The following is a 25,882-nucleotide window of genomic DNA, read 5'->3' as shown; positions in this document are numbered from 1 at the left end:
TTTCCGTATATACAAGTAGGACAGAAGCACAATGGGGGATGAGATATGTGCAGCAGTCACGGGTACTGTAGCTAGCTGCCTAGCTGGGGAGCTAAGTGAGAGACAAAGCCAACTTTTTCTGGAAGGTAGTGGGGGAGATTCAAGGGGGTGTTTAGCCCGGGAATCACAGTGTAGTACTGTACATCTTGATTATGTGGAATCGAAAAATGCCGCGGTGATTCGTCGGAGCGGAAATGAGACTCGCTCCAACTCTGACTTTCACCTCGTATGTAGTGAGTGATCAAGTTTGTGGGGAGAGAATTGAGATCTGATTTCCGGCATGATTTCCTTTAGGTTTGGCGTGTGTGGACTGTACGACATCTCGTAGCTCAAGGCATGTGACATGGGAGGAAGGGAGGACCGGGCTGGTATAGGTAGCTACTACTTACTTAGGTAGCTACCAAGTCCTTTGGGGAGGTCACTCTGCGAGGTAAGGAATGTATGAGCTTGTGCCACCGACTCTCGGTTCTTTCTAAACTTTACTTGATCGACTCGGTTGCAGGAAGGGCTCACTAGATTTTATTCTTTGTGGTGGCTGGACTATGCAAAGGAGGGCTCCAGCATCGCGAAAGCTACTGTCGTCTAGACATTGCAGATACCGCATCAGTCGTTATTATTGCACATTGCTACATCACGGAGATAGGGAATCAAGTACAACGCATCAATATATACAACTAAAAGCAATCCCTGATGTCCATCGCCCCCCTTTCCACTCCCTCACTGCACGGGGCAGAGATCAAGCGCAGAGGGTATGCGACCTTATTCGAGAAACACACCGTCTTCCTCACCGGCAGCACCGGCGCGCTGGGGGCCGTACTCCTCTACAAGCTCGCGGTGCAGGTTCCCACCCACAAGATCTACGTCCTGGTCCGGGGGTCCCCGGACCTCGCGATCCAGAAATGGAAGAAGGCGATGACCGTGCAGGCGCAGCCGGTCCTCCGCTCCCGGAAGGTTCATTTTGTAGTTGGGGACATGACGAAACCGGACTTTGGGATCGATGCGGCGGTGATGGATGAGCTGCGCCAGCAGGTCACGCTGGTGATCCACGCGGCCGCCAAAATCACCCTGGACGCAGACGTTGCGGAGGCGGTGGAGAACAATTGTCTCCCGTCGTTGGAGATGGCGAAGATCGCCTCGCGGTTCCGCAGGCTGAAGCTCTTCGTGCAGGTGTCGACGGCGTACGTGAACAGTTTCTTGCCGGATGGGCACGTGGCGGAGAAGCTGTACTCTGTTGAGGTGGAAGTGGGTGGAAAGGGTGAGGAGGATGATCCGGAGGAGCTACTAGGGGCGATCCTCAGAGGCGAAGGTTCCCCGCACGCCGAGCACTTCTCCTCTTCATATACCCATGCGAAGTATTTGATGGAGCGGCTGATGCTGAAACGGTTCCCCACGCTGCCTATGTTGCTGGTGCGTCCAACCATCTTCGGTCCGGCGGTCAGAGATCCGTATCCACACTATGCGCCGGAGAATTCCATACCGTTGAAGAGATTCGCCTCGCTATTTCTGATGACTCATGGCGAGACCCAGACCTGGCACGCGGCCGAGGGCTATGACAGTGGTGCGAATACGTTGGATGAGATGCCAGTTGACCTGGTGGCGAATGCCTGTCTTCTTCACGCTGTTGCGGGAACGCGAGGGGTCATTCATGTCGGATCGCAGCTGTATGTGAAGACGACTCTAGACGGAATTATGCAGTTGGCGGATACGTACGCCCCACAAGGCATGCGACATGCTTTGCCGACGGTACTTTTTGTGAAAGATCGAACTATTCCGCAGTGCTTCCTTGCGGACCTAGTCAAGGTTGGCTCACGCAATTGGTTGTTTGATTGTGGTCGGTCATTCTGGTTGAAGCAGCTTGGTGGCCCGCTGAGTTTGGCAGCATGCCAACATGATGCAGACAGGATCAATAAGCAACGGGCCACAGACGCATGGGAGCAAGTGTTGCGGTCAGTAAAGCTTTAGTTTGGGCTGTCCGTGATGTTATGTCGTGATGATTCACTTTGGTCAGTTAGCTGTGGGTAGTGCTCCGATTTCGGTTGAAAGCAGGCACAAGCCATGCAAAAAGCCTAATGCAGTGCTGTTGAAGAGTAGACCGCGTTGGTTGCAGTCGATGTCAAGCTCTGATCTTCCGTTCTGGCCACTGCAAAGCACCTTCCCACTGTGCATCGCAAGGACGAAGGGCACTCAGTAGCTCAGAAACCAGCGCCCTACCCGAGTTCTTTGCCCACCACACTTTACCATCAAGCTCCATTAGAAGTGCTCCCCAGTGCATGAGAACGAGTAGTGCAAGAGGCTGACGACACCTCAATGCATGCACAAACTCCTTGCTAGCCATCGCAAGCCATCCTAGAATGGATGCTATATCGCGAGCATGGTTGTATCTACAGAAGCAGCGCCTCAGAAGTGCGATCGCTCCATCGATGATGCGATATTGCTCTTCACTAACGCTGTCCTGCATGGAGTGGCTCAAACTAGTCAGTCTATCGAAGGCGGTCTCAGTCTCGGCGTCAAGAATCGAGAGTTGTGTTTCCCAGAATCCCTTTCGAGAAGTGACCAGTTGCGTGGACAGATGGTCGCGACTGAGTGTGTATATCTTGCTGACACCATGAAGCAATTCGAAAACGACGATGATGTTTTCGGTCATCGTGTTGGTCTCCTGGCTGTCAGAAGATAACCGAGGCAGGGCGATGCCGATGACTGTGGTGATAACCGAATGCGCAAAGACAGCATCGCAATTGGCCGGAGTCAGGTTGTCTATTGCGTGCCGGAACGGAGCAAATGCCCGGTCATGATACTCCAATGCGGTGTCAATATACGACAGAGCCTCTGGTGGGTCCATGGTAGCAGCGATATGCAGCGAGGCGACTGCAAGCAACCCACTCATGAGGAAGTCATGCTGGAAAGCTTTTCGCGCGATGACAGTCTGCCAGGTGTAATGGTCTACAGGCTCGTTGCACAGACTCTGGTAGGTCTCCGTGGCATATTTGTGCATCAACTCCAGCTCTCGTGTGCTAGCAAACTTAGGCGGAGCAGAGCTGCCATACCGGGATAAAGTCCGGCTGTGGCTTGCGATTTCGGGGGATGATCCTTTGATGGAAGGGACTGAAGGAGGTATAGAGCTTGTCGATGGTGAGCTTATAGTGCTGCGAGCTATTGGAACCTTAAAGTATGTACACTTGAGCTCGCGGCTGGTGCAATTCGAGCAAGGTGGGCCTTGTTCATCGCACTATACTTGAACATTAGAGGTCCAGAGTTGGTGGTGGATGAGATGAGGGATTTGACAAGCACATCCGAGAGGCGGAGGAAAAGAAACTCAACGTACCTTGACTCGGCGCTTTTTACACTGATCGCAGCCATTGCGTGACTTTGTATGGGTCCTCCGAGGCGGCATTCTCCATTTCGACGGGGTTGCTGAGGGAGACAAATTAACGGTGATGCTCCCACGTGGGGAGAGAGCGAGACACGCCGGGAAAGTCGGTGGAGGTCACGTGCATCGGACTTATCCGTCGGCTGGCAGTTCTGGAAGGTTATGTTACCCACTACGGCCACTAAACAAGCCACTGCTTGAGTATGAATCTCTCTTTCCGACTGCAGCAACAGCCTTCAAGGTTGGGCTTTTGAAGCACTTTCAGCTTATTATGTCCTTTATTCGGTCTATTCATGTCTTCGAAATCCAAATAGCACATAAGACCATCCTGACTTTTTCCCAACAGAGGTTCAGCAATGTCAACAAACAACCTATCAACATCAGATGGGCGCAGACATGCGCCTTCAGCATTGTCTTGTCCTGTTAGAGCTCAAAATTCTAGACTTGGCACATGAGGCCCCATATTTTCTCAGTACCCAAGGCTAAATCCTCTAATGCATGCTGTCTAATATCTTAGATATTCTGCCAGTGAGCTCAGAAGCGTTGTCCCACACCCGCCGGCGCTGGGGGCGAGCCGACCCACCTTAAAGAGCAGTGGGTCGACTGCAAGCGACGATGCAATCAGATTGCCAGGTCCATCGCAGAACTTGTCCAACCCCTGGGGTCTCTTCGAGACTATTGACTTTAGCCCAGAGCCTCAGCCAAGCTTCCAATGGGGATTTGTCAGGTTTCGTCTCAACTCCCCGCACAGCGCAGCTAATGTATACTGCTGTGGGCACTCAATGATGGAGTAGGGTCAGAGGTCAGCCTTACAAGAAGGAGGGAAGGTATTGAAAACCCCTCAACCTCCTTGATTCACATACGCAGTGTGATAACAGCAGTAGTTTGCTTCGATTACCCTCATCATTCATCCTGTATCATCCTTTCTGAGAACTGAGAATATCGAAGTCGATAAAGAGTTCTGTGACCTAACCACGCCATGGGGGACTTTCAGACGGTCTTGTCGTCACTTTTCTGGATCGGCACTGTTATCACCACACAGTACATGCTCAGAGGACCTCTCCCGATACTTATCGACATCATGTCCAACAAGATGCCAGATATTCTGTCCTCGCTTCCTCCCTCGCCGGCATGGGCCCCCTTTTGGCGCACGCTGTTCCACGCAGCCCCACCAGCGTTCAGTATCTGGTTCTGCGTCTGGATGGCCGGGCTTCGCTACAACATAGTCATCGCACTGATGGCGTATGTATCGATTGGGTTTCTTGAGATAGTTGATATAGTGTGGGATGGCTACGAAGATGGATGGACAGAACTCCTGGTGACGGGATGCCTGGGGCAGACGATCGTTGTGTCCATCTACACGGCGGCCATCTTCTATGTTCTTTCTTTCAGGCCTAGACGGTCAGGTATGTTGTCAATCCATTTACCACGTCAGGAGAATGAAGCTGACTGAATTGAGATATATAGATCACGAGGTAGAAGCTGGTGCAACTGAGAAGGAGTGATCTGATAGGCGATTTGCTCTTGGATACCATCTTGCGTCCGGATCTTATTAGGTTGTTGTTATAAACGATGACGTCGTTCTAGAAAGACGACGGCAATAAGATCCGGCCTGGAGAATGTATAGCTGATGAACCGGGAAAAACGTTGGCACCGAGGTTAAATTAGCCTCCATGCATTTCGACTTAACGAGCTGGAGGTCTTCGAATAGACTGGCCGTCCGCCCCAGCTGTCATATGCAGCTGCCCCATTCGCTGCGCTATTTAATGCAGATATCGACGCTTGTGAAGACATTTAAAATCACGTTACTTCCCACCGCTTCTTTGACCTTGGAACCGAGAAGAGAGAGCGCTGATTAATGCGTGTTGACCTGAATTAGCCGAAGATGAGGTCGAAAAAGTCAATCGGCTCTCCCCGCTTGTGGGGCCTTGCGAGAACGAGAACGAGAACGAGAGCGAAAGCGAGCCAATCACCGTGGTTATCGACCACGTTTTTCTTGATATCGATCCACCAGTCATCAAAACGCCAGCAAATCGGGGTTAAGGAACCAATTTAAACAATTCCCCGTATTGAAATAGGTCTGATCCCCCCTCAGGCCTCCAGATTACGAACATCAATCCTTTCGGAGACAACACGTCCATCTCTTCCTTTCTTCTTTGTCGTTCTTTTGCTTATAATAACGGTTGTTCCTGCATCGCGTTGCCGGTAGAGCTTTTTATTCCCTCATTCTGTTCTTGTCGATTTTCAAACGTCCATCACGATCACATAGACAATCAGCAGAAATTCTCACATCTTGAAGTCGGCAAGACTCTACAAAACCATCACAATGAGTTACGGCACCTGCGAAAAGGTTTCGCTAGAATGCCCCGTCGAGGCGACCACCTACGGCTACTACCCCAATCTCGGCGGCAACATTTTCTTCGCGGTCTTCTACGGCATCCTGGGCGTTTTCCAGCTGGGATTCGGCATCTACTTCCGCGCCTGGACGCTGACGATCGCCATGGTCATCGGCACTTTCATGGAGCTGGCAGGGTATATCGGTCGCATACAAATGCATTACAACCCGTGGAATGAGGACGCATTCAAGCTGCAGATCGTCTGCCTCGTGCTAGCGCCCACCTTCGTCGCCGCGGGCATCTATCTCACCCTCAAGCACATCGTCCTGTCGCTGGGGCCGCAGTACTCGCGCCTCAAACCGCGCCTCTTCACTTGGATTTTTATTAGCTGCGACGTCGGGTCCCTCGTCCTCCAGGCGGCCGGAGGTGGTGTCGCCGCCGCAGCCGGCAAGACGGACCAGACCCTCCTGCAGGTCGGAGACGACATCATCATCGCTGGTATCGCGTTTCAGGTGGCGACCATGTCAGTGTGCGGGCTGATCGCGCTGGAGTTTTTCATTCGGGTCGTTCGGCATGGGCCTGGCTTGGGCGGTGATCTCAACGTGGAGGGGGTGAAGCATATACGTCTGGTTATCTATGCGGAGATCTTCGCGTATTTCACCGTGTTGATTCGGTGTATCTATCGGTAGGCTCTTTCTTCTGCCTTGTTGTTGAGCTTACAGCAATAAGATGATTGCTAACGATGCTCTTGTTGGACAGTATCCCCGAGATGGCCGGTGGATGGGGTAATCCCCTAATGCAGAAGGAAGACGAGTTCTTGGTGTTGGATGGAATGTATGTTGATTTCACTCGAGTGCGCACGGGCACTTGGCTAACATGTGTGATAGGATGATCGCGTTGGGAGTGGCCGCCCTTACCGTCGTGTATCCTGCGTTTTTCCTGCCGTCTATGCGGAAGGGACGGCAGACGGAGAAGGCATAGAGGTTTTTATTTATTGACATGTATACACAGATACAGATACAGATATAGATACCCTGAATTTAGAATTGGCTGCTTTTTTCTGTGAGATGAACAAGTCTGAATCAAGCTAGACAAGTCAACGGTGCTTCCGTTCTCTGCCTTCGAGAGCAGAAGCACTTTCATAGCGTCATTTTATCCCGGAGGTACCACCTAACTCGAGACATACATAAACTGATGATCAGATTAGATAGGTTACAAACTGAAAACACCACTTCGTCTATTTGTTACTGATCGAATAATATTTACAAGTTCAATAAAAATTTCAACAAGAATCCTATGTACCTTATTTTTATGACAAATGTAAAGTAATCTCAAAGTTGAAAGGCATAAAAAGATCAATAATGTTCTCTTTATTTAGTTCCTTGGTCAAGCTAAAGATATTAAGACTTACTTTATTGGAAAGAACCAAGGTACACAAAATATGGGGGTTCTGTGAGGTATCTATAGGATTAAATTATCTTCTAGATCTGAATAAGTAGCTCTGGTACGATGAAAGTGGAGAAGCCACCCGAAGTCAGACCGCAAAGATCCCGATCCACGGCGAGTCATCCAACCCCGCATTAGCGCCTTGATGAACAGGGGGATTTCTCGCCATCAACAACCGAGGATTTGTACTGTACATACAACTAGGAACGTGATAAAGAACCTTCCATGCGTATGGCTAGAAAAAAAAGTCCACTCTGTCTGTTAGAATCCCAGACGTTGCCTGGACTTATCGTAGCGAACCTGACTCAAAAAGTCATGGTGTCGCGACAAGCATCGCCCCCGCCAGCAACTCAGCCCCCTCTCATCTACCACTCTGGTGACTCTCTCTCTGCTGCTGCTGCTGCTCTCTAATGAATCGCCCTTCTCTCCCCCTCCGACTTCGCCTTGACTTTCAAACCCATATCACAACAACCCTGAACACAAATCACACAAAATCTCGCCCCGCACAATGGACGCACGCAAGTCCAAGTGCAACGACGCCGATATCGCCAGCGAGAGCACATGCTGGCAAGAAGCCTCCGCGAGGCTGCGCACGGAACACCCCCAGCTCCACGCCCAGCTCGAAGGGCCCTCCGGCGCCGATCTGTCCGGCCAAATCGCGCAGTCGATCATGGACAGCCAAAATCACACGGTCGAAAAAGATCCCCCTTCCGCGTGGACGCATCGCGATGCACACGAGAAAGCCAGAGTGCGACGGCGGGCCATGGACACGATCCTCAGAGCCGTGACGGTGTTCAGGGATGTGGGCAGCGCGGTCGCGAATCTCGACCCGTCCCATGTCGGGATCGCGTGGGCGGGCGTGAATTTGATTTTGCAGGTATTTCTTCCATGTCCAAAACCCCCCCGCGGGGAAGGGTTTCGCTCGAGATGGCTCACCCGAAAAGCGTCACAGCTCGTGTTGAGTGGCGCCGAGCAGAACGCTGCCGCGCTGCAGGGGCTCGCGCACATCTCGCCCATGATCACGAGATATGCGAAAGTGGAGGAGATATACATGGAGCAACGACGGAAGCACGATGCGATCACTTTCGAAAAAGACTTCAGGGCGCAGGTCGTCAAACTCTACGTCGGTATTCTGGTGTATCAGGGGACGATCATCGCGCACAGTAAGCGGCACCGTATTGGTGAGTTTGGTTTCCCCAACCGGCCTTTTACCCGTATGTACTGATTCTCCCGTTGTGTAGTCCAGTATGCGAGAGCAGTTCCCAAGGTCGATGACTGGAGCACGTTATTGCAAGATATCATGGACGCGGATGCCGAGTGTAGGAAGTTTACTCGCATTTTCGATTCGGAAGGTATATCGACAACGTCCCCCCGATCTTGGAGTGGAGACTAGGCTTACAAAATGTGAATATCCAGAACACAGGGTCCGGCACTGGGAGCTCAAGGACATCTTGGACCAAAAGGACCAGCAAATGGAAATGTTATCTCGTCAAATCGGCGATATACACGTGCAAAGTGAAGCACTATTCAGCCATTCTGATTGGCGTGGTGCGTATTATATGCAGGACCCATAAGCAGACAACTAAAATCGAGCAGAGAATACGGAAATCCTTGATTGGGTCTCAACTACCATGCCCGGCGACGACCATACCCGAATCCTAGAGCATGGGAAGCTGAACAGCGACTACGCCAATTCAGGAGAATGGCTCTTTTCCCGACTGGAGTTTCAGTCGTGGAGTAGAGCCGACGACGACAGTCAGCCAGTACTCTGGTTGCCTGGGCCAGGTAAGCGAGTGTTGCCCTGGTGAAATTCCATCGCTGAAGAAACTTTACTTGGTATCTAGTCGGCACAGGCAAGAGTTCCTTGATGTAAGCTGGCCTAGTCTCCGTTTTAGAAGAAGCTAGAATCTAATTGGAGACTTTCACAGGTGCCTTGTTATTGAACAATGTCGGAAACTATTCCTGCCCGTTGGCAAAGAAGCTCATCAACTCGCATTCTTCTACTTTTCGAGAAAGCAGGGAACAGAGGAAGCAAACAGTCCGAAGACTCTGCTCCAAAGCCTTCTGCGTCAACTAGCTTGGTCACCAACCAATCGCTCAATCTCACCCGTCGTCAAAGAGAAATACCGACAATGGCAGCAAAATCAGGGCCATGGGGATATCGGCTGCGTACAGGTGACTGTATAAAGCTGATAACGCAGCTCATCTCATCCCAGGATCATACAAAGATCATCATCGATGCTTTGGATGAATGTTCCGACTATGACGAGCTCCTGTCTTACTTAGAAGAGATTATTTCTGCAAGTCAGGGGAAAGTCAAGTTTCTACTTTCGAGTCGGATGCATGTTCCCGTGCAGCAGACCTTTGCAGAGTGTGCCCGGGTGGATGTCGGTCTCGACAGTAAAGACATCGAATACTTCATCGAAACCAAGATCAAGCAGAACCAACGACGTCTGCGTCAATGCAAAGCGGTGGATCTTGAGGACCGAATGATCAAGACATTGAGTCGCCGCGCTCAAGGAATGTGAGTGCAGGAACTCAGTCCCCGGTGTCTTGTTCGCTTTCTCACTGACAGAGAATATAGGTTTCGATGGGTCGAACTGCAACTGGATATATTCTTCAGTTCCAAGTCTATTATTCGGCGCCGAGACGTCTTCGAAAGAAAACTTGACCGGCTTGAGATGGAATCTGGTATGCCAGAATTGGAGGAAGTGTACGACGAAATTTATGAAATGAACGCGCCGGGACTCGAGGACCGCATGGTTGCGGAGCGAGCACTAAAATGGATCATGTGTTGCCGAAGACCGTTGAATATCGAGGTCCTCGTGAAAGCGGTGTCTCTCGACTCCAAGGGTGACGGGGACGAGGCAGTGGATGCAGACTACATTTTGGCCATCTGCAGTAACTTCATCATCATCGATCATAACCAGACAGTCCAGTTTGCGCATCTTTCGGTTCGGGAATATTTGATGAGCAGCGCAAGGCATGCCTATACTACCGCTGATGCGAATACCCAGGCAGCAATGACCTCCCTCAAGTATCTGCTCAGTGAAGGCTCTCAGAGTGATGCAGATACAAGCAAAGCAGACGGGTTGCTCGAGTACGCAGCGTTGTACTGGCCCATCCATTGCTCACTAGCATTGGTGGAGGCAGGAAGAGACCCACCCCTTCAGCAGCTCATTTTCAAGTTTCTCGCCCCTGAAGAGCCAAGCAGTGGCTTCGCCCTGTGCTTGCGGATATGGGCAGCTGCTCTAGATGAATTCGACACCCGGGAGTTGCACGTTCCAATTCGAGCCAGTCTCAGTCAAACGAATTCCCCGGTGTTCACAGCATGTGTCTGGGGTTTCGCTATGGTGGTTCGGGCGGCATTATCTGGCGGCCTCGATCTGAACGAGCGCAATGATGATGGCGATGCGGCCCTGGCGGTGGCAGCCAGTTTCAACAATCTTGAGATAGTGCGGTTGCTATTGGAAGGCGGGGCAGACACTAATGCAGTTGGAAGCGTAGCAGGCTATACACCTTTACACTACGGGGTCCGGCCATGGCGCCACGGATCCTCGCTCGAGGTGGTCAAGCTGTTGGTCCAGCACGGGGCCGACGTCTCCAAGGCGATCAAAGGCCCCGTCAACGATGGATACACCCCGTTACATCGAGCAGACCACAATGATATCGTCCGGTTCCTGCTGGATAAAGGAGCTCGGGTCAATGCACAAAACGCGGCGGGCTCGACCGCTCTGCATTTGGTCGCTGGATTTGGAACCACCGAAACCGCCCGACTGCTTCTCGAATCCGGCGCAGCACCCGGTCTAGAAGACCACCACAGCCACACGGCTCTACACGTAGCAGCGACGAACGGGAACTAGGAGATGGTCACCTTCCTTTCCACGTACCTGGGTCTAGGGTCAGAGGCGAAGAAGTGGACGCGGCAAGCACGGTTCTACAATGCAGTTGATGAAGGCGATGAGGCTCTCGTCCGGCGGCTGGTGGAGGAAGAAGAAGAAGAAGAAGAAGAAGGCGTCGATATGCGCATGAGAAACTACCGGGGCGAATCCCCACTCCACTGCGCGATCAACGGCGGGCATCTGCGGATTGCGTCGCTCCTCCTGGAGAAGGGGGCCGATATCGATGCAACCGATAAATTCGGCGACACGGCGCTATTGCTTGCCTGCAGGCAGAGACAAGAGGAACGCATGGGATTCTTGCTGGACCACGGAGCGGACATCAATATTAGGAATGAGGAACTGGCCAATGGATACACGGCACTCTCGATGGCCACGGCCCTGGGGGAGCCGCAACTGGTGGAGATGCTGTTAAGCCGAGGGGCGAATCCACAAAGCGTGGATGTTGACTTGCTGCAGCGAGAGCGGTATGTTTCGCCTGAGCAGTTTGAGAAGGCGTTAGACGTGTTGCGTTCGCACTTGCCGACTTGAGGATGTATCTTCCGGGTGATATCCTACGTCAGATACACACACACACCACTTTGAGTTATATATATACACAACAGGGAGGTCCTGTTTCTAACTTGGAAGGTTATGGTGGTGGCTTTCCGTTTTTTTTGCCAGTTGATCAAATTTGACTGTGGTCGTTTTGGATGTATACCCCTCTCTACTCGTTGTACAGATACACTGTGTTGGCCATTATACAGTTTAATTGGGACTATGGCTTCAAAGAGACAGCAGGCAGCATGGTTACAGTGTCTTACTCAAAGCACATGTACTTCTACTCCCTGGCATCGGAGGAACACCGTCATTAAAAGCTACTAACCTCCGGCTGGTATGCTTAAAACCCTCCCGAGTCATATACTGGACATCGGCCCCCCCACCAATCGGCCCTCGTCTTCAGAATGGTCGACTGTGTCCCTGGATCAGAATAAAACCCCCCATCAATTCAATGGGTTTTCCCCGACCACGGACCACGGACCACGGACCATTCCGGGAAATCAGACTCAGGTCCACGGTACAGCGACCAGGAGTAGTGGTGTGATACAGGGCCTATTCGGCGATGCGGGGAAACGCTCGTACCGTATGATCGATCCTCCTCCTCATCATCTCACACAACCTCCGCTTCTACAATTAACTTACCACTCTTCCACATCACCTTCCCAAATACTCCTCCCTTCTCTTACACCATTACGCAAACTCTACACCTCATCTTACTCATGTCCCCCGAACAAGCAGTCATAGTGATCGGCTCCGGCCTGGCCGGGCTTTGCGCCACCACCCAACTGATCGCGCACCGCATCCCCGTCATCATGCTCGAGCGCGCCGCCAAACCCGGCGGGAACAGCATCAAGGCCTCGTCGGGGATCAACGGCGCGCCGACGCGGTTCCAGCCCGCGCTCCAGCACGACGCCACGGACCTCTTCCTCGCCGACACGCTCAGCTCCGCCGGCGGCCCGCTCACCAGCTCTGTCGCCGAGGAGCGCGCGCGCCGCGAGAAGCTCATCAGCACGCTGGTCACGTCTTCGGCGGAGGCGGTCCACTGGCTCGCCGACGAGCAGGGCGTCGATCTGAGCACGGTCACGCAACTCGGCGGCCACAGTCGCGCGCGCACGCACCGCGGCGGCGCCGGCCAGAAGCCGCCCGGGTTCGCGATCGTGGGTGCGCTGCTGGAGTCGCTGGATCGGGAGCCGTTGTTTCAGCTGCGGACGAATGCGAAAGTCACGAGGGTGATGCAAGTTGAAGAAGGCCAATACGAGGGGGAAGAAGGTATGCTGGGGGTGGAGGTCGACGCGGGGCAGGAGGGGGGCGATAATCGGACCGAGACGCTGTATGGGCCGTTGGTGTTCGCGACGGGCGGCTTTGCTGGGGATACGCATGGGTTGTTGGAGAGGTACCGGCCGGATCTGGCGGGGATCCCGTCGACGAATGACGCGCGCGAAGGCACGCAGCCGCTGCTGGAGGCGGTCGGGGCGGCGGTCGTCGATATGGATCAGGTCCAGGTGCACCCGACGGGGTTCGTGGATGCGAAGGATCGCTCGGCCCGCGTGAAGTTTCTCGCGGCCGAGGCGCTGCGGGGTGAAGGGGGGATCTTGCTGGATGGTCAGGGAGGGCGGTTTGTCGATGAGTTGACGACGCGCGAGAAGGTCACCGCCGCGGTCATGGCGAGCGCGAGTCCGCTGGAGGAGGAGACCACCAGTCTGCTGCGGCAGTGGGATGTCACGCTGCTGATGGATGAGGGGGCGGCGGCGGCTGCGAAAACGCATCTCGATTTCTACCTGTGGAAGGGGCTGATGCGGAAGACCACGGTCGGCGAGCTTGGGCTTGCTCTCCCTCTCGTTTGCGATACGCTCCACGGCTATGCCGATGTGGTCTCTGGCAAAAAGCCGGACGTGTTCGGGCGGACCTCGTTCGGAAACTGGACCTTGAAGGATGTGAGTTCCGACTCGGTGGTCTACGTGGGACAAGTCACGCCCGTCGTGCATTTCACCATGGGAGGCGTCGTGATCAACGAGCACAGTCAAGTGCTGGACAAGGACGGCGCTCCTATCAAAGGCCTCTGGGCTGCAGGCGAGATCACGGGCGGACTTCACGGTCAGAATCGTCTAGGAGGTTCTTCCCTTCTTGAATGTGTCGTCTTCGGGAGGATAGCCGGTGAGAATGCTGCTGCCTTCCATCAAGAACACTAGTATGAGTACCTTAGACAAGTAGGGTTCTCGTCCCATGATTCATGTTGCCTGTGGGGTGTTGTTTTGCCATGACGGCGGCGCTCGGACGTGTCTGATTCTGTGCAAATATTGTCAATATTGTGTAATTGTGGAGATAATCCTCATGAGCTATCAAGTTTCTGAAATGCCATAAGCCTCGATCATTTTGTCTTACGACCAAGAGGTGACGAACTGGCACAAGGTCGATGCAAAAATTGGGTCATCCATAATTTGGTCTGTCTCTGTTTGTCGCAGAGGGTGACGGAGCGAACAAAGTTGCCTTAGATCAAGGCACAGGGGCATGTAATTAGAGTCCTGCCAACATGCTGCTTAAGTACAGTACATGTCCAATGGTAGGGTTGGGAAATGCAAGATGATGCAGCTGCATGTGGTCAGCCCTAGCAGATCAGCCACTCCCTTAAATTTTACAGTCAAATAAAGTTCTATGCCCAGGAGGGTCCTGGGGCGATTAGGATTCGAAGAAACTTCTGCCCATGTTCTCTGAAGTCATAACTCCCTGGACTTCTTGTGCGCTGTAATGCATCATGGGTTCCATTGTAGCGTCAGGGGTGGCCCTCGGGTGGCCCTCGGGTGGCCCTCGCATGCAACGATCGGAAATGAGGGTGAAGCCACATTCCTGGTAGTCAGGAGATTGGTTGAGAGTGTGACATGAGGGTGATGTTTACGGTGATGGTGACAGTAGACAATAATCCCTTACAGCCTGGAGCAGTGCTGGACCCTCCTCCAGGCTCAGGGCTCGCTGTTGTTCCTTCTCGAAAGAGATGACGTCACTCTTCTCACTCGGTCGAGCTCCGGGGCTGATCCCAAAGAGGAAAAGCAACGGCCGCCGGCGACTCAGTGCAGTGACTGCACCGCCACAAACAAAAACAACTGGAATTGACATTTCTTCTCGAGTGGAGCGGAGTATCTTGATCACTAGTGAAAAGGGCCCGATTTTTGTTTGGACTATGCTTCGACCACCAGATGGGGAACCCTCCACCAGTGCTCCAGTGCTCCAGTGCTCCAGTGCTCGAGCAGTTTTCTTATCCAGGATGACCTTGGTTCTGCGATGCTGCGATGCAGTCTAGTCCCTAACATACCCCTCCTGCACCTCAGGATCTCAAGGTTCAGGCAACCTTGAGAGAAGTAAACAAAGGTGGCTGGTCCCAGCCCTCCCACGTTCACCACCTAACCTATCTTTCGCGGGCAGCCGAAGCTAATAGATCCCGTGTCGGTCCATGGTTAGCGACCGACTGGACAGAGATAAAGTTTCGAGACTTCGAGCTGGTGGTGGAAAATTCAGCAACCATTTCCCCACAACTGCTGGAAGCGATTCAAGCCGTGCGGTGCCCGGTTCCCCTCATTGCCCAGTGCAGTGACTGCAGCGACTGCAGTGACTGTGACATCCACATCCATAAGTGGCTAGTGAGCCGACGGTCAGCCACATCAGCGGTGGGCTGATTGACAAAGGGCCCAATAAGGATCGGCAGCGACGATCCCCTGCATCCATCCTGTCGGTCTTAACCAGCCAGCCAGCAGCGACCACCAGCAAAACCCTACTAAAGTATCCCTAGTCAAATCTTGGGTACCCAGCATGCAGTGGCATCGACTCTGACGTAGTTTGTAGGACAGCCCATCTCTCATCGTGCCGTCATTCCTACACAAATCTCTCCGATGAGAGAACCACCCGCTAAAAGCTTCATCAATCGAACCATCGGCCATTTCCAAAGCCAGTCAATGTCCCCGAAAAAAACAAAAAAAAAATAATCCCAAATGATAACATAGAAAATTCGGTGAGCAGACCGTCCAGATAGACTGAGGTAGACCAATGAAGCTCGAGATGTCGATGATGGGTGGAGTTTGGAGTCTGGGTCTGGGTTGATCGCAAACCCCCCAGCCACAGCAAGCAGTCCCTTTTCCCGGAACCCCATCTGGGCGCATCTGCAGCGCTGTTGATTTTGGCACTCGTGATAGCCAGTGGTTGCAGTACACTAATGCATTCTCCTTCACAATCAACCTATGAGGGCATTGTAGGGCTAGCCAGGAGCTTCAAGTGAGCCACGGCAGTCAATCTAACAGGCTGTTGCTGCGTAGGAATCAAGAACGATAGGGCTAGCTCGAGTGGAGATCGTGACTCCATGACTTCACCCGGCACTGTGAAGCTGTCCTGAGCCACGTTGGCTGGACAGCTGCCTGAAAAACAATCATCCATCGGCCAGTGACGATCGTGCTAGTTGATCTGAGACTGATGCTAGGTAGGAAGAAAAAATCAAAAACAGTAAAAAATAAAAATTTGAAAAGGAAACTGAATGGACAAACAAGAGTGGAGATTAGGGATCAACGCAGCGGGTAAAAGAAAAATAAGAAAGAAAGAAAAAAAAAAAACAGTCTCGATGCGGCCAACAACAGAAAGAAGGAAAAGGAAAGCACTTCAGGCGATGAATGATTTGCGCGCTCTTTCCCACCTCCTCATAACTTAAATCGGCTCATCTTCCCTCTCGTTGCCTCTCACTTCTTTTCCTTCTCCCTTCCACATCAACCATCGTTCCGTTCCACAACACTCGTCTTCGTGCTCCACGTCGATCACTTCGTTGATACCCCCTCTTGTTTGCCTCCCATCGCTTCTTTGATCTATCCTCATTCTTTGCGCGTGCCAGCTCTCTATCACTTCAAAATGAAGACTTTCTCGCTTTCCATGGTGTTGTTGGCTGCTGCCAACCTTGCCAATGCTGCTATCTCCGTCAGCGACTGCGCAGTATGTTTACCTGACAGGAACAAGTGCTGGTCGACGGCGACTGACTTAATCGCGTTCTAGCAAATGTGCGTCGACAACATGAACAACAAGGCTTCCGAGTTGGGTTGCTCTAGCGGCGATCTCAGCTGCTTGTGTAACAACGTCAACTACAGCTATGGTATCCGCGACTGCACTGCGCAGGCCTGCCCTGGTGACAACGCTGCCGCTGTGCTGTCCACGGCTCTGGCTTCCTGTCCTAGCTCGACTAGTATGTGACCAAATCACCAACACTGGGTGTGATTCTTGACTCGAAAGATGCTAACCTGCACTTTACAGGCGGCTCTAGCTCGGGCTCGTCGGCCACCGGAACTGCTTCTGGCACTGCCTCTGGAACCACCACTGGCGTTGCGGGCGTCTCGACCAACTCTGCTTCGACCTCCAGTGGCAGCGGTACCACCAGCGGTACCTCCAGCGGCACGGGTGCGGCTACCACCACCACCGTGACTACTGGAACCAACTCTGGTACCACCAGTGGCGCATCCACTACTTCTGCTGGAACTGTGAGTACCCTCTTGTCTTCTCCCTCAAGCTAATATGCTGACCATACCAAGACCAAGACCACCATCACTAGTGCCATCACCAGCACAACGCTGAGCACTGCTACTCTCAGCAGCACTGGTTCTTCGGCTTCTGGCACCGGTTCTTCTTCCACCGGCAGCTCCGGTAGCGGCTCTTCTGGTAGCTCCTCCACTGGCACCGGCACTGCCCCCGCAAGCTCTTCGACCTCCACCGGCGCTGCCTCTCAGTTGAACGTCGCTGGCAGCGGTGCTCTCGGCGCTTTCGGACTTGCTGCCATGCTTCTCATCTAAATGAACGGTTACGATAGGTTGGTCGCTTAATCTTGGCTGCGGTCGCGTCCAGCATCGAAGCACAACTTTGACTCGGGTGTATCTCACTATTACGGCTTATGACTTGTGATGTTTCTAATGCGGCTTGTATATTCTAATATGACGGGTCATGCGATAATGACTAGTAGATAATGTGCCAGTCTCCTGCTCTGGCCATGGGGGTTAGAGCAGGGCGAATGGATTAATGGTATGCAGGACTTGTCATTAGCTTCTTGAATCAATACATTCTTTAAATTCTGCTTCCCTCGCAATCTTGTGATCTTCCGCTAGGAAGTTTCTCAGGGACTATGCCATTAATGCGATTTGCATTGTGCAGTTGTAGATCTCAGGGTCTTCTGAATCCAGGTGTCTGTGCGTTGAGATTTGAGTGTACACGAAAGAACCATCAAGTAGAATGAGCAAGTCGACTTCGAGAAGCGACCTTAATGGTTCCAAGGAATGTCACCTCGATGACTAGCAGATCCGGTATGCAACCGTCAAATAGACCGGCCCCACACGAGCATCGAGCTGAACAAAGCTATTGATATCAGGACCCCGCCTTCCCAGCAGGGCATTCGCCTCCCAACAACAGACAGTGGATAATCGGATGACTGATTGCATGCATATTTGACATCTGATTCTTGCATGGCCTACGACATGGAGAAATTGGATGTGGAACAGCTTTCATCGTAGAAGTTACTTTAGCAGCTTCATCAGCAGCTTCGCCGTCTGAGTAAAGAACTATATGGCGGTTTATACCCTGGGGTCATGCCGCAGCGAAGCTCACCTTCGATGGATTCTCGAAGGAATACGGTGGGCATGAGTTGCGATGCGTTCATTTGCCAGTTGTTGCAACTGTCAAGGCGGGGATAACGTCATTCAGGGACTCTGGACGATCGCCGCCCGTTCTAGCCCCCCATCCGCATCATTCTTCATCATATCTTCAAATCGACAGTTGTTTTCCAGGTCCACATACCTCATACCCTAACCACTGCCCATCGATGCATATTGCCTCCCCCAAATTGAGAATTTGACTAAGTGGAACAGCTGTGCTAACACTATTGTGTGTCTGTGTAGGTCTGAGCTTCCCCATACTTCGCTCACCTCACTTTACCCTCACTGTGGCGAACCCTTTTCAATTCTCCGATGGCGCTCCATGCCATTCATGACGCTAGTATGAGGTCAATTGCGTATGTTCACCATCAGCGAAGACGAACAGAGCTCCCAAGCTACTAGCACAATGAATGCTATTAAAATGAGCCCAAAGTTGAACCCTTGGAGTGAGAAAATCCAAGCCTTCCAGCAAGGATAACAAGCCAGCACTTGACGTCAGTCATCAATTTCATCGCAGTCTCTCCACTTCAGACTCTCCCATACTCTAGTCTTACTTTCCTTTCCTGTTCACATACGGTAATCATGGCAGCGCTATCCACCTCATCCAAGTATGTCTTTGAAACCTTGAAATCCAATCCGGTGGTCACAGGGCTATGTGCGACCGCTATCATTGGCCTTGTCTGGTACCTTGAATGAGACGACCCTATTTTCTTTTCGGAGCCATCACTTCATAAGCCCTGGTCTCGGGAATCTAGAGTCTATGGCGCTAACGGGGTATGTGTTGCGGTGAATAGGACCGTCAACGACTTCCACGAATGGAAAGCATTTGGTACGGGCGGGACTCCGCCAACCTGGGCGTAAGTTTTTACCTCCACCTAGCCATCAACACTCCATCCCACCCTCTCTACCTAATCTACAACGAACTAACCAAAAAAAAATGCAGAGGATACATGCGCATGTCGAAACTGCGGGCTCGACGCGCCCTCACCAAGAACAACCGCCACCACAACCTCCGCGACCCCGCCCCGCTCCAGAAGACGGGGCCCTCCTACCTGCCCACGGGCACGCTCCCGCTCCGCTCGGGCCCGCGACCACGCATGATGCCGCGGACCCTCCCGCAGCGCCAGTACCCGGAGCCCATCGACCCGTCCGTGCAGGCGCGGCTGCGCGCCCTCGTCCGCGACCTGGCCACCGCCCACCCGGAGCTCTTCGACCTGATGCCCTCGCACACCGAGGGCCGCACCACCGACGGCCTGTACGCCCGCCGCAACCTGCCCACCTTGAACCCGCTGGCGGGCGACCGCATCCTCAGCTACGAGATCGCGCACATGCACCCGGCCGAGAACAGCCTGCATGTCTGGCTGAGTGACGTCGATGCCCGCGAGGTCATCGAGAAGGGCTGGGGCCAGCGGTTCCCCCTGCCGGCCGTGCCGCAGGGTTGGGTCATGGTGTATGCGCCCCGGGATGAGGGGGAGATGGATATTGTGGAGGGCGTGGTGAGGGCCGCGGCGCGGTGGGTCACCGGTGTTATGGTCTAAGATAACAGCCCCTGGTTGGGCTTTGTGGGTTTTGATGATGGTGATGATCATGATGGTTATAATGATGATGACTTGGTAGCGAGGTTGGGTTTCTTTTAGCGAGCGATTGGGACGATGTGTACGATACTGTATATTAGCTTTTTCTTTTCTGTGACGATAATGCATGTCATGAGCTATGCACGATTTTTGGGCATTTCTTGAGCGTTGCACAGATGAGTGTCCATACTCAGGGACGCTAGCTGAACCGAGGGGTAGGTGGACGATTAGCGCGTGGCCTTCATTTGGTACGTGGCTGAAGCAGCCATTTGGTCTAGGAGTACAGTACATTTGAGACTGTACATGTTTAGCCATCGGGGATGTCACATCTATCCGCTCTTCCTTCCCTTCATCTGCGCTACAGCCACTAGTTCAATTCACTAAGCTCGATCTCCGCCAGGATGTGCCAGCATACCCCTCTTATTGATATTTGGGCTTCGAAGTATCCCTGCATCGCACCGAGCACTCGGTATATGACACGTCAATAAGGAGTCAACCCATATCACCCATCAACCCATTTCCATCTCCACTTCTCCTCCTCTCCATAACCTCGAATCCAAAACCCTCCCCACGAAAGATGCAACCCCGCATGCGCTTCGACGATGCAGCCTGGGAAGCAAGCGAAACCGACTCCGACAGCTGGGTGGCCGGCCTATTCCAACCCGACACCCTCCGGGCCATCGGCGACTTCATGATCAAACACCGACGAGGCGTCCCAATTGAACTGTGTCAGCCCCGAGCGGGGACATTTAATGTGTCATTTCGGATGAAGTTCGAAGACGGTGGCTCGGCGCTGATCCGCTTCTCCAAGCCTGGGACGACCATGTTCCCGGAGGAAATCGTGAGGCATGAAGTCGCGACGATGCGGTACATCCAAGAGCATACTTCGATCCCGGTACCTTTTATTTTACACTGGGGCACAGGGGAAGAGAGCCCGCTTGGTCTCGGCCCGTTCATTCTGATGGAGTACGTCGAGCATGCTATGGATCTGGGCGAGGCGTTGAACACGCCCACTCTCGGGGTTGACGATCGCCCGGTTCTTGATCCGGCAGTTGATATTGGAAAGCTAGAGATGTTGTACGGACAGCTCGCAGACATATTGCTGCAACTGTCGCGGTGCTCACTACCCCGGATTGGGTCTCTCATGCTGGTAGATGACTTCACCTGGGAACCCAAGCACCGGCCTTTATCGATGGCCATGATTGAGCTCGTCCGCTTAGGGACTCTTCCTCGCTCAAAACTGCCAGCCACCACCTTCGAGACGGCGTCCGACTATTTCCAGGCCCTCGCTAACCTGCACTGCGAGCATCTGTACCACCAACGCAACGACGCAGTAGACTCTGCAGACGACTGTCGGCGTAGGTTCGTCGCCCGCCGGCTATTCTCCAGACTCGCCGGTGAGCGGGGACGGCTGGCCTCCTCATGAACCGACCACGGACCTTTCACGCTCTGGTGTGATGACCTTCGGCCCTCGAACATCCTGCTCAACGAGCGCGTGCAGATCGTCGGTGTCGTTGACCGGGAGTTCACCTATGCGGCGCCGGTTCAGTTCTCTCAGGCACCGCCTTGGTGGTTGCTGCTCGAACAGCCGGAGTACTGGTCTGGTGGGGTAGAGGCGTGGGAAAGGATATTTGAAAGTCGTCTACCAACATTTCTCAAGGTTCTGGTGGAGCGCGAAGAGACAGCCCTGCGGGCAGGCAGGTTGAACCCGGAGCAAAGGCTTTCGGGTCCCATGCGACGGAGCTGGGAGAATGGTGATTTTTGGGTCGCGTATGCTGCGAGGAAGAGCTTTGCGTTTGATATGGCTTTCTGGGAGAGGCTTGATTCCAGGTTCTTTGGTCCTTGTGCGGTTGCTGTCGAAGATCGCTGGAAGGAGAGGTTGGCGTTGTTGACTGAGCAAGAGAGACTGTGTATGGAACGGGTTGTGAGTCGGAAGGTTGAGCAGATGAAGACAAGGGAGCTGGCTTGGGAGCCGGATGAGATGTCTTGACTTGCTTGGATTGGGGCTTGTCAGGTTACTATTACGGTGGGTTGTTCTGATAATCTATGATGAGGTTGTTCGGCTGGGATTCGAGGCATATATAGGTGTCTATTTTGATATGGGTTTGAATGCCGGTACATCACGACAATACAATAGATTATCGGTGGGTGAGATGAAGTTTAAAGTTTCTATGGAAAAAATCTATTCTCAGAAGACAATCCTATTGACCATCCACATATTGCCATCATCGGCTGCTAAGAATACATCTAAAACTCCTTAACTTCAAGTTCTCCATCGTATCGGCCCACTTCGGCCGCACTAATATTAGACCAGCCAACCTGGGCAACCCGCTGATAGGCTGCTCAGCCGCGTTACTGCCTGTGACTGGATGAGTGTCTGCCTGATCCTTCAGGTTGTGGTAGCCTCCAGGCACCCCCAGGCCCCCCCCAGGCACCCCCTCGAAATGAACTAATCTCACCCACCTTTCCCTTTCCCTCCCCCGGCTTATAATTCTTTGTCTTGCCTCACTCCATCATCATCCCATCATCCAACTGTTCGTCTTTCGCTATCAAAACTGTCAACATATATCATCACACCACCTCTCCTTCATCCAAACTCTGACTCCTACCGATTTCAACCATCGCCCACCATGGCCATCTCTTCCCTCCTTCGTCGAGGAGTGGAAGCTGCTGTGGACTACCAGTCCAAGCAGCCCTCCCAGAGCCAGCCAACCATCCATTTGGCGGGGTGGTTGTCGGCTTTCTTCATCTTCACCGTCCTCGCTTTCATTGCCATTCTTCTTTCGGTAAGCATTCCTCCGAGTTGGTTCCATTTGTCGCGTCATCCTAATGCCTATTCTAGGTCGAGTACACTTACGGACAGCTGGTTCCTACCCTCGCTATCGTGGAAGATACGAACCCTGATATCTACGTCCGCATCGATACCGACTTCGACCCGAACAAGCCCGTCGATGCGACCGAGCCTGAAATCGAGACCCGCCCGCAGCCCATCACCAACAAGTTATGCACCACTATCCGCCATCTTCGCGCCCGGGCCGGTCCCTGGTCCCGTTTCCGCGGGCTGAGCATGTACTTGGCCTACTGCTTTGCTCAGTCGGCTGTATACTCCCTGGTGCCCTTTTCTGCTGCAGCATTCCTTTCTCATTACATCATGTACGTTCTCAGCGGCGTGCTTGTGGCCAACCTCCAGCTCGCGTGGGTTCACATTGTCATCTCGGAGCCCTCTCCGAAGCGCTTCTACCAGCGCATCGGGGGCTTCCAGACTTGGAAGCGGATCGCTCCCGTTGCGGCATTCGAGCATGCTGTCACCGGCGCCGGCCTGTACGCTCCCCTTTTCCTTATCGAGGCCTTCGGCGGCTTTGACGGACTCAAGGACTTGGACTCCTTCACCCCTTCCGATCCTTCTTTCACCAAGGCTATCTGGACCATCTATGGTCTCCTCCTTGTGCCCACCGTGGTGTCATTTGTGGCCTCCATTCCTGCGCGGGCTATCTTCCTTCGCGTGGCTGCTTCCATGCTTCCTGAAGAGGATGAGGCTATTGTGCCTTTCGACCGCTCCTACGGCGGCAAGGTGCAGCCTGCCATCCTGGGTGGCAGTGGTAAGCTCAGCATCTCCGATGCTTGGAAGACCCTCGATCGCGCTGCACTGACCCGCTTCGTGAAGTCGATGTGCAAGGCGGTCGCTATTGAGGCCGGCGTGACTATGTTCTTCACGCTGCTACTTACCGGCCAGATCCTCGCCGGCGCTGTGACTTACGGGTTCCCTGGAAACAACGCTTAAGCAGATTGACGTTTTGTTCTGCCCTCCACCGTTACGATGACCCTCACCCTCCTTCTGTCATTTGGCCTACGTGTCTCCGTTTTATATATGTGAATAAATTCTGTTTCAAACTCGGCTGAGCCCTCCACTCTCTTGTATCTATCACCATGGTCTAAGTAGTGGAATGGATTCCACAGGCATACGCAGGCTGGATTCATTAAAGCTTAGAGTTGTAGTTCGGTAGTAGGGTTTAAATCGCTGACGTCGCACTAACATACCCTGACATGTACGTAGTCACGCATGGTCCTTGAGTACCTTGGGCTAGGAAAAGCTGCCTCATCCATCACTACGTAGACAGGCACCTCCCTTGCGCCACCAAGGGCGATCGAGCCAGTGAAGAGGAGGCTATCGGGGGATGAGACGTTATCGTACGGCGGCCCCGCCACCCCACTCTCCCTTTCGAGCACACCGCCTTGGATCCATCGATATTTCTCCTCTGACCAGTCAGTCAGTCCGTTTGTCGATCCTCTTCCCCCAGGGTATACAGAGTCACTTTGGTCTCATTCCTTCTTCTCGTTGGGGAGATTCTCACCTCACCTCTTTTCACCTGTACGAGCGTACTCTTCTTAGAGCCACTTAAGGCCCGCGTGTTTCTCTCGCCGCTACCCACACCACCTCTCATCCCTCTCACGATCCCGTTCCACTTCGTTCCACCCCCTCGCAACAATCCCCTCCTTTGCTTCCCTTCCCCCGCCGCCGCCGCCCCCTCTTTTCCCCTCCACGCCAACGCCATGGCCACCACCGCCGCCGGTCGCATGCTGTCACGGCAGCTGCAGCAGATGCAATCGGACAAGGACATCCCCGGCATCAGCTGTGGATTGGTCGACAACAACGTCTTCGAGTGGGAGGTGATGCTCATGATCTCCGATGATGTCAAGCTCTACGGCGGTGAGTTTTTTTTTTTCTGGTCATTTGATCCCAAGTCAGTGGCATGGCTAACACCGAGGAATGGGTGCGAAAAATCGCAGGTGGTTTCTTCCGCGCCCGGCTCTCCTTCCCCCCGGATTACCCTCACATGCCGCCGAAGATGAAGTTCGAGACTCCTCTCTTCCACCCGAACAGTATGTTCCCGCCTCCCTGTCTCCAGAGCGAACAACGTGGACTCGAACCTAGCTAGCAGCTCTCACTTCTACTTCGACATGATACTGACGCAAGGATGAAATTGGCACAGTCTACCCCAACGGTGACGTCTGCATCTCCATCCTCCACCCCCCGGAGGAGGACAAATACGGCTACGAATCCGCCGCCGAGCGCTGGTCCCCCGTGCAGACCCCCGAGACGATCCTGCTCTCCGTCATCTCCATGCTGTCCAGCCCTAACGACGAGAGCCCCGCCAACGTCGAGGCGGCGCGGCTATGGCGCGAGAACCCCCAGGAGTTCAAGAAGCGGGTGCGCAAGTGCGTGCGCGACAGCTTGGGCGAGGAGTAATCCTCCTTTCGGTTTGGGTTTGCAGTTTGCAGTATGCCCGTGGTGGTAGAGAGGATTCCTTTCGCATTCGTGGCATTGCGCGGGTAGCGTTGTGGCGCAAGTTAAATGGGTACATATCTTTTTCTTCTTCTTCGTGTTGCGTATCTCTTTCGTGACGTTGTGATTTATGGTTTATACGGCTTTCTGCTTGTTGCGGTTTGTAACTTTGGTGGTTGATGGGGAATCCGTTTCCCTGTTTTGTGATTTATGGTTTTGATTCGTGGGATGTCTTTTCTCGTGGTTGGTAGCGAAATAGATTCTTGGGGTGGTTTTCTTTTCGTTGTATGGATTGGAGTAGGTGTGTCGTTGTTTGGAGGTTGGGTTTATGCTGTTGCCATGGGTGTAGGTGTGCTTCTCTTGAGGGATCTTGGTTGTCTCAACGACCGGACAGGGATATCAGATATATTCATCGTGATGAGGCGGGGCTATTCTGATGACAATCAGGCTACGGGATGTTGAGTATCCTAACATTCTATGATCCTGTAGTGCTCTCCATAAATGATCAATAGATTCGTTATAATACAGCCAAGGAACCAAACCAAGCCTTGAATATGTCGCATTTGGGAAACTCGATCAGACAGCTCCGGGTCTTGGTAGCGATGCCATAGTATCATATTGTTAAATTTGCTTGCCTTTGACATCAACCAGCATCATTGGTCTAGTGGTAGAATTCATCGTTGCCATCGATGAGGCCCGTGTTCGATTCACGGATGATGCACATCTTCTTTTTGT

General features: G+C 53.0%; 10 protein-coding genes and 1 non-coding gene across 11 annotated transcripts; 10 read left to right on the top strand and 1 right to left on the bottom strand.

The window, feature by feature from the left end:
• The first annotated feature begins 620 nt into the window (after positions 1 to 620).
• BO95DRAFT_87944 (fatty acyl-CoA reductase) lies at positions 621 to 2,076 on the top strand. Its single transcript, XM_025592303.1, has one exon. It carries the CDS (start codon positions 730 to 732, stop codon positions 1,999 to 2,001), a length of 1,272 nt encoding a protein of 423 aa, XP_025443789.1. The 5' UTR covers positions 621 to 729; the 3' UTR covers positions 2,002 to 2,076.
• Positions 2,077 to 2,152: 76 nt separating this feature from the next.
• On the bottom strand, positions 2,153 to 3,430 carry BO95DRAFT_359591 (Zn(II)2Cys6 transcription factor domain-containing protein; the record flags this gene model as incomplete). Its single annotated transcript, XM_025582451.1, has 2 exons — positions 2,153 to 3,265; positions 3,362 to 3,430. 2 exons carry the CDS (start codon positions 3,428 to 3,430, stop codon positions 2,153 to 2,155), a joined length of 1,182 nt encoding a protein of 393 aa, XP_025443788.1.
• A 622-nt stretch (positions 3,431 to 4,052) lies between these two features.
• BO95DRAFT_441409 (uncharacterized protein) lies at positions 4,053 to 5,124 on the top strand. Its single transcript, XM_025586166.1, has 3 exons — positions 4,053 to 4,233; positions 4,291 to 4,812; positions 4,874 to 5,124. The coding sequence occupies exons 2-3, from the start codon at positions 4,488 to 4,490 to the stop codon at positions 4,909 to 4,911; spliced, it is 363 nt and encodes a 120-aa protein (XP_025443787.1). The 5' UTR covers positions 4,053 to 4,233; positions 4,291 to 4,487; the 3' UTR covers positions 4,912 to 5,124.
• A 389-nt stretch (positions 5,125 to 5,513) lies between these two features.
• Positions 5,514 to 6,723, top strand: BO95DRAFT_513259 (RTA1 domain-containing protein; the record flags this gene model as incomplete). Its single annotated transcript, XM_025591596.1, has 3 exons — positions 5,514 to 6,427; positions 6,502 to 6,576; positions 6,630 to 6,723. The coding sequence occupies exons 1-3, from the start codon at positions 5,733 to 5,735 to the stop codon at positions 6,721 to 6,723; spliced, it is 864 nt and encodes a 287-aa protein (XP_025443786.1). The 5' UTR covers positions 5,514 to 5,732.
• A 2,054-nt stretch (positions 6,724 to 8,777) lies between these two features.
• Positions 8,778 to 9,375, top strand: BO95DRAFT_359287 (uncharacterized protein; the record flags this gene model as incomplete). The annotated part of the gene is made up of 2 exons (XM_025582439.1): positions 8,778 to 8,983; positions 9,117 to 9,375. Coding segments are annotated over 2 exons (465 nt in total), but the record flags the coding sequence as incomplete, so codon positions are not given.
• A 2,971-nt stretch (positions 9,376 to 12,346) lies between these two features.
• On the top strand, positions 12,347 to 13,816 carry frdA (putative FAD dependent oxidoreductase; the record flags this gene model as incomplete). Its single annotated transcript, XM_025588122.1, has 1 exon — positions 12,347 to 13,816. The coding sequence occupies one exon, from the start codon at positions 12,347 to 12,349 to the stop codon at positions 13,814 to 13,816; it is 1,470 nt and encodes a 489-aa protein (XP_025443784.1).
• Positions 13,817 to 16,411: 2,595 nt separating this feature from the next.
• BO95DRAFT_87774 (CFEM domain-containing protein) lies at positions 16,412 to 17,510 on the top strand. Its single transcript, XM_025592302.1, has 4 exons — positions 16,412 to 16,589; positions 16,650 to 16,836; positions 16,905 to 17,128; positions 17,180 to 17,510. Exons 1-4 carry the CDS (start codon positions 16,509 to 16,511, stop codon positions 17,435 to 17,437), a joined length of 750 nt encoding a protein of 249 aa, XP_025443783.1. The 5' UTR covers positions 16,412 to 16,508; the 3' UTR covers positions 17,438 to 17,510.
• A 1,262-nt stretch (positions 17,511 to 18,772) lies between these two features.
• On the top strand, positions 18,773 to 19,870 carry BO95DRAFT_481036 (uncharacterized protein). The gene is made up of 3 exons (XM_025590181.1): positions 18,773 to 18,897; positions 19,084 to 19,146; positions 19,233 to 19,870. The coding sequence occupies exons 1-3, from the start codon at positions 18,872 to 18,874 to the stop codon at positions 19,825 to 19,827; spliced, it is 684 nt and encodes a 227-aa protein (XP_025443782.1). The 5' UTR covers positions 18,773 to 18,871; the 3' UTR covers positions 19,828 to 19,870.
• A 570-nt stretch (positions 19,871 to 20,440) lies between these two features.
• BO95DRAFT_513254 (phosphotransferase family protein) lies at positions 20,441 to 22,014 on the top strand (the record flags this gene model as incomplete). The annotated part of the gene is made up of 2 exons (XM_025591595.1): positions 20,441 to 21,196; positions 21,365 to 22,014. 2 exons carry the CDS (start codon positions 20,441 to 20,443, stop codon positions 21,851 to 21,853), a joined length of 1,245 nt encoding a protein of 414 aa, XP_025443781.1. The 3' UTR covers positions 21,854 to 22,014.
• A 479-nt stretch (positions 22,015 to 22,493) lies between these two features.
• On the top strand, positions 22,494 to 25,111 carry BO95DRAFT_452012 (uncharacterized protein; the record flags this gene model as incomplete). The annotated part of the gene is made up of 5 exons (XM_025588121.1): positions 22,494 to 22,649; positions 22,706 to 23,611; positions 24,454 to 24,571; positions 24,652 to 24,744; positions 24,855 to 25,111. 5 exons carry the CDS (start codon positions 22,494 to 22,496, stop codon positions 25,109 to 25,111), a joined length of 1,530 nt encoding a protein of 509 aa, XP_025443780.1.
• A 686-nt stretch (positions 25,112 to 25,797) lies between these two features.
• On the top strand, positions 25,798 to 25,868 carry BO95DRAFT_t111. Its single transcript has one exon. It is a non-coding gene; the product is annotated as a tRNA-Gly (tRNA).
• The last annotated feature ends 14 nt before the right edge of the window (positions 25,869 to 25,882 follow it).

The sequence above is a fragment of the Aspergillus brunneoviolaceus genome (assembly GCF_003184695.1).
Source record: "Aspergillus brunneoviolaceus CBS 621.78 unplaced genomic scaffold BO95scaffold_22, whole genome shotgun sequence".
Classification (NCBI taxonomy): domain Eukaryota; kingdom Fungi; phylum Ascomycota; class Eurotiomycetes; order Eurotiales; family Aspergillaceae; genus Aspergillus; species Aspergillus brunneoviolaceus.
Note: the sequence above shows the minus strand (reverse complement) of the source record. Positions and strands in the feature narration are given on the sequence as shown.